Raw genomic sequence first — 6,154 nt, 5'->3', positions numbered from 1 at the left:
AATGTTCCTGAGAAGATCAAAAAAATCGGATGTGGAAACTTTCATTGGATTGGTGTCACTGCGAATGACCAAATTTTGGCTTCGGGTTACAATAGTGAAGGACAATTGGGAACTGGGAATGTCCTACATTTTCCGCGCAAGACAATTGATATCACCCAAAACATTCAATCAGTCGCACAGACATTCGAATCTTCTCCCGGATGGTTCGTTCATGAAATCTCAGCAGGACCGACTTGGAGCCATATTATTCTATCAAGCAATCATCAGAACATTACACTTGGCTGGGGAAGCAACAGCTTCGGTGAGTGGTGGATGTGACGCTCCACAGAGGAGTCATTTTGATTACAGGTCAAGTTGGGTCAGGATCTTCCGAAGCAAAAGTTCTCACTCCAGAGTTTGTCGAGTTGGTCCGGTTTGCTTCTATTCCGTGAAATCCTTGTGAACATCGATGATTGCGTTGGTCTGAAGTCTTTTTGTTTTCAGGGAAGTGATCACTGTATTCGAGAGATCGCGACTGGCCGCAATCATTGTGCTGCAATCTCACAAACCGGAAAGCTTTTCACTTGGTAGGCTGATGACTTCACGTATATTCCAATTTGTGTTCTTCAGGGGATTCAATCAAACGGGACAATTAGGACTCGGTACCATTGAATCCCATCGAACTCCTCAAGTATAGAATCTCTTCCTCACCCATGGGATCATCTGTTCTAATGCAGGCTGTTGTTTTAGACAGAAAGGCTTCTGATATCCCAATCAAATTCGTCTCTTGCGGCACTTGGCATACCATTGTAGTAACGACAAAGAACCAGGTGTTCATGTTGGGCGGTGCTCCATCTCAGCCTGTCATTGTATCACCATTTGCTTCGTCGGCGAATGATCGTCACGCTCATTGTCTCTGGCACTCGTTTGAGCCTTACGACGTTGATCAGTCATCAGATGACAGTAGCTCTGATTCTCATCCACCCGAAAGTGTTGATCCCCTGTCGAGAACGTTGTTACCACAACACCTTTTAGGCTTGATTGAGGACGACAATTGGGACATAGTGGGTTGCGTCTGTCCAACTTGATTGACTCGCTTGTTCACCAGGTGTCTCTTTCTACGAACGCCACAAGGAGTTGCATGGTAACGACGCGTGATCATCCATATGACGTCGAGGTGATGCTGTGGTCTGACGACTCCCTCTCGCGTTTGCTTCCGTTTTCCAATATTCTTCGAAATCAAAAGTTCGGCGGGGTTTGGAAGGAAACGAGAAAAGACAACATCCCGATAGCGACTTTGTTTTGGGACATCGAGTCTGATCAAACGACAATAAAGTTGAAAACAGACTTCCCGTCTCGCGCGTCTCATTCGAAAGTTTCATGCTCTCTTGGAATCAACTCTGTGAATCTCTTATTCGAAAAATCGAATTTCGAATGATAGAGTTTTTATAGATATTCTAGGAAGTCATCTTCAAGAAGAAAAGAAACAGAAACTCGAATTAAAAAGCGTGAATGGGAAATATCCAATCATCGCAGCCTGAAAAAGAGAAACCCTCCAAACAATAACGAGTCGCTTCGATGATGTTACCATTCGAATCGTTGAGGCTCGTTCCAAACCCCCAAAGATGGCAGTGAAGGCTCACAAGGGGCCATGATTACATCAACTGGGGAGGACGAATCGACTCCGTGAATTGAAGACGAGTTCTGTAACGAGCAATGATCATCATCGTTGAACAATTGATAAATAGTCTTACTGTCTTTGCTGTATCCCAAAATTGAAGGCTTGACGTCAAGCAAGTTGAACTTGACAAGAAAGCTTGACGAGTATCGATGGGCTGCGATAGACAGTTGATCAATATCCACAACGCTGATGGAATTGCTGACTATGGGAGGAGTTCTAAGATTCTTAGCTGGTTAATTGTAATCATGCATGAATCATAAATTAATTGTCGAATTATCATATATTATGTAATTCGACAATTGATGGATATATAAATTCATACTATAAATCCAAGATTACCATTCGATCATTTCCTGTTAGGGTCTTGTACGCCTTTGTGGTGTAGGAAAAAATTCGCTTGCTCTTCGCTCCGTCGAACTGCCAAAATTGATTTTCATTCTCCGCTGCGAACATCAAACATGACACAAGAATTCAAACACCTTCGTACCTTTAAAAATATCAGTCCATTCACATTCTGTCAATATTGGGACTGCTTGGCTACTAAAGAAGCGGGATTGCGAACCGCGATCCAGACATTTGCCTGTCGCTCGATTGAAAAGCATGCGGCCTCCTAAAAGTAATCGATTTTGATAAACTGGATCATCTCTTGAACGCACCAGCAACAGCCTGCCATTCCTGATTGAAGTTGCGAGTTCTACAAGGATCTAATACAACTGTAGGATTCTTTGGTGCATTAGGAGCATCGGTAGGAACCGCAACAGTGAGACACCAACGAGACGCCGGATGGATAATGTAACGGAATTCTGACGAGAAAAAATGGGACAGAGGCATGGAAAGAAAGATAACTCACCATCAATGAGAAGACCTTTGCGTTCAAATGACGTCCGAAATTTATCAACGTACCTAGAACATCAATAGTGAGCATCAAACAAAGCGTCAAGAAAACGACAGACTAGAACTACGAACTCAAAAGAGATTCAACAACGTAATCATAAACGGCTATGACATTCATTTTATTATTGATGGCTATGCTCACCATTGAAATGGTCTGCAGTTCAATTTTGTACGGAGCGCAAGTCTTTCGTCAAGATTCGGTCCTTCATCGAGAGTTTTCACGACAGGATGAAACTTTTCGAAATATTTATAATAATCATCAAGCCAGACGAGCGCCGCACGTTTTTGATTCTTCTGTACTTGTGTGACCAATCGATTCTAGAATGTCATCGATCAAACAATCATCAAGACAAACGTATATAACTGAGAATCAATGACTCACCCCTGGATTCGGTTTAGCTGGACGGTCGAATATATGTCCAACAAAGGAATCCCTCACAACGTAAATCTCTCCTCCACACATCCACACACGCATCGATTGCTCGAGATTTTCTCCTCCCCATTCCAACATTCCAGGATCGTATTTTCCACTTTCGTCCCACCTTGAATTGAAGAGTCACAAAAATTGAGATTCTTCCAACTGTTGATCCTCTCACCATTTACGCGTCAAGGCAATAATCCCACCAGCAGAAATTGGAACCTCATCCGTCAAATCGTCATACCATCCAAATTCGAAGTTCCACTCAAACATCATTTTAGCACCGCTCGTTCCCGCATCTTCCCACGTGTCTTTTCTGATATCTTCAATAACGGGGCACGCAAGACTATTCAAACACAGCGAAGAACATGATAGACAACAGAGAAATGACGAAGCATACACAGTCCCCCAAATCCATCGAACATGATAGACAGAGATTACGAAGCATACACAGTCCCCCAAATCCATCCTGTGTTAAAGACTAACCGCTTATAGTTTGCCTTCAAATGCTTCAATAAAGGTTCAATCCAACCAGGTTTTGGTTTACAATGTCCATCGAGAAAGAACTATGAGGATGAAAAACGATCAAGTTTCGGACGACGGGAATGAATGCTTGGGACAGTCCTGTGTCCCAATTTCATGCTAGAACTCACAATATTAGAGCCAGTAGACTTATCAGCCCCGAAGATTCTTGCACGAATTAATCCCTCTTTCGTATCAAAACGGTATACTTTCACCAATTTTCTGTATGATGCAGGCAATTCACGGTCCAAAACATCAGCAAGTGGGATCTCAGAAGCGTCATCGACGACAATGATCTCTTTGATATATTTTGCAGGTGTGTTGTCCACAGTGAACTAATAGGACGGAGAAGCATGAGTGAGGACATAATGTAAAGCTAGTCTCTCATCACTCGATATTAATCCTTTTCATCTCTACTTTCTCACCCTGATTGTTTTTGAAATGTAGGGGGCTTCATCTCTACCAGGAATAATGATCGAAAAATCATTCGCCGTGACGTAAGGCTCTTCATCATGCATTGCAGAATTAACGGCAGCATTAATCACTGCTGCCTCCTACAAAATGAAAATAAAATTCCCATCAGAACGTGGTAAATCTGACGGTACTGTCCCAGAAGATGAACGGCGTTTGTGCTTACATCCAAACTTCTGAATGGAGACTCTACAACACCCGAAGGACCATTAATGACTCGAGGATCCCCAGAAGTGCTACCGGGAAAATCTAAACAAGAAATGTGCCTCCATTGGAACGCAAACACGCACCTCTTGCGGGAACTGGAACGCCCCGGATTTCTAGTTCTCGTGGTGTCGTTAACCTGTTGACTTTCTCAACGATAAGGTATTGAATCAGAAAAACTCCGAGGTAGACGAAAAGGCGTTTTCTATTGAGGAATGACTCGCCAAGTGAAGATCTGGAAAAGGCTTCAACAGCTCCAATTAAAATAAGAAGAACGAATCGCGCTGCTGGTGTTACAGCGATGAGAATCAATAAAAGAAGAGCGTAAATGATATGAACGATGAAGAGAGTGGTGTGAGGAGGATTGGCCCATGAAGACTTCCGAGAATCTGCTGGACGTCTTCGACTAACTAATGGCGTGCCTTTGATCATGATAAAATTGTGATGAGCTTCGAGGGAATATCAACAAGGAGAGTTAGACAGTCATGACAATCATCCAATCTGTCTTCCGTCAACTCCAGCTAGAGAAAAGAGATTCAGATGAGCCCGACAATGTTGATTATGAATCCCACACTGTCATCTATCGCCAAAGACGAAGGAAAGACTTACGAACTAAAGTAGCTCAGGGAATGGAGGTCAACCAACCAGATCGTGAAAGTCTTTTCAGGCAGCTGTAAGTATTAGTCACGGACAGAGCGGGGACCAGGCGTGAGTTTTTCATCGATGAAAAAATGTTTTCAGGGGCGATTAAGATCGAAGATCTTAACGATTTCTTAAATCCATCACAAGAATGTGTTGTTCCAATTGTAAAAGACACAGGAAAAGAAAGTAGATTATCAGCGGAAGCCAATCGTCCGGATCTCATCAAAACGAGGCCGCGAAAAGTAAAAAAACGACCGACAGAGAATGGCGAACGCGTCCCAAAAGCGATCGCCGAGGCTGTTGTGACAGCTGTTGATGAGATAAAACAGCCGAGCGTCCCAGAACCCACCCAGCAAAGCGGAGGTGCTGCTCAAGTTTCTTTGTATGACTGTCTGGCTTGTAGTGGATGTGTAACGACAGCTGAGACGGTTTTAATTCATGATCAGTCCATCGATGTTTTCATTGAAAGGGCAAGAAAATCAAAATTTGCAGTTGTATCGATATCTCCACAAAGCATTGAATTTTTGGCAGCACATTTCAAGCTTCCACTCAAATTATGTTTTCGCAAGATATCTTTTATTTTTAAATCTTATTTCGATGTTGCAGCAGTGATTGATACTTCTGTAACAGATGCTCTTCACCAAGTGGAGACCCTGCGAGAATTCATTGAAAGATTTCGAGTGAAGCGAGAAGGCCACCGGTCATCTCACTCAAAGACGACGGACGCTTCCTGCTCTGATGGCAAGTCCCCGGATCAAACTGCTTCAGAGGCAAGTGCCTCGGCTGCTCTTCCACTCCTTACATCGCATTGTCCAGGATGGATTTCTTTTGTTGAGAAAACGCAACCGTCTTCAGTCGTAGCGTGCGTTAGTCGATTGAAATCGTCTCAGCAGATTTTGGGACATCTCGTCAAAACCCTTATGGTGGATTCTCACAATTTAGTGCAATATAGGAAGCGATACATTCAATCTTCAGTCTTGCCCACACACCCGAAAGTTTTGTTGCGTCCAAGATTTCGCAACTCGGGAAAGGAGAATTCTGATGGGATTTCAACCGCCACGTCAACCCCAAAAGAGTCATCAATGAGTGACGAAGATGAAAAGTATACCAGTAGGAAGGAGAGACGAGCATCAGGGATCATCACTTCGAAGGATGTCTTCCATGCTGCCATCATGCCTTGTTACGATAAAAAGTTAGAGACTGTTAGACCGGAAAACTTCATTGGAATTGACTCTACTGTTATGAAGGAGGTCAGCAGTGGCATCCAGGAAGTAGATGTTGTTCTGGCGACGGTTGAAGTTTTTAGTCTTTTAGAAAGAATTGGAATCACAGATCTCAATGAA

At 43.2% G+C, this 6,154-nt stretch overlaps 1 protein-coding gene across 1 annotated transcript; it reads left to right on the top strand.

The window, feature by feature from the left end:
* Positions 1 to 4,654: 4,654 nt before the first annotated feature.
* LOC129618235 (uncharacterized) lies at positions 4,655 to 6,103 on the top strand (the record flags this gene model as incomplete). Its single annotated transcript, XM_055533039.1, has 2 exons — positions 4,655 to 4,826; positions 4,911 to 6,103. Coding segments are annotated over exons 1-2 (1,365 nt in total), but the record flags the coding sequence as incomplete, so codon positions are not given.
* Positions 6,104 to 6,154: the final 51 nt, after the last annotated feature.

Source organism: Condylostylus longicornis, unplaced genomic scaffold (genome assembly GCF_029603195.1).
Source record: "Condylostylus longicornis isolate FDR11 unplaced genomic scaffold, ASM2960319v2 ptg000774l, whole genome shotgun sequence".
NCBI classification, from domain to species: Eukaryota; Metazoa; Arthropoda; class Insecta; order Diptera; family Dolichopodidae; genus Condylostylus; species Condylostylus longicornis.
Note: the sequence above shows the minus strand (reverse complement) of the source record. Positions and strands in the feature narration are given on the sequence as shown.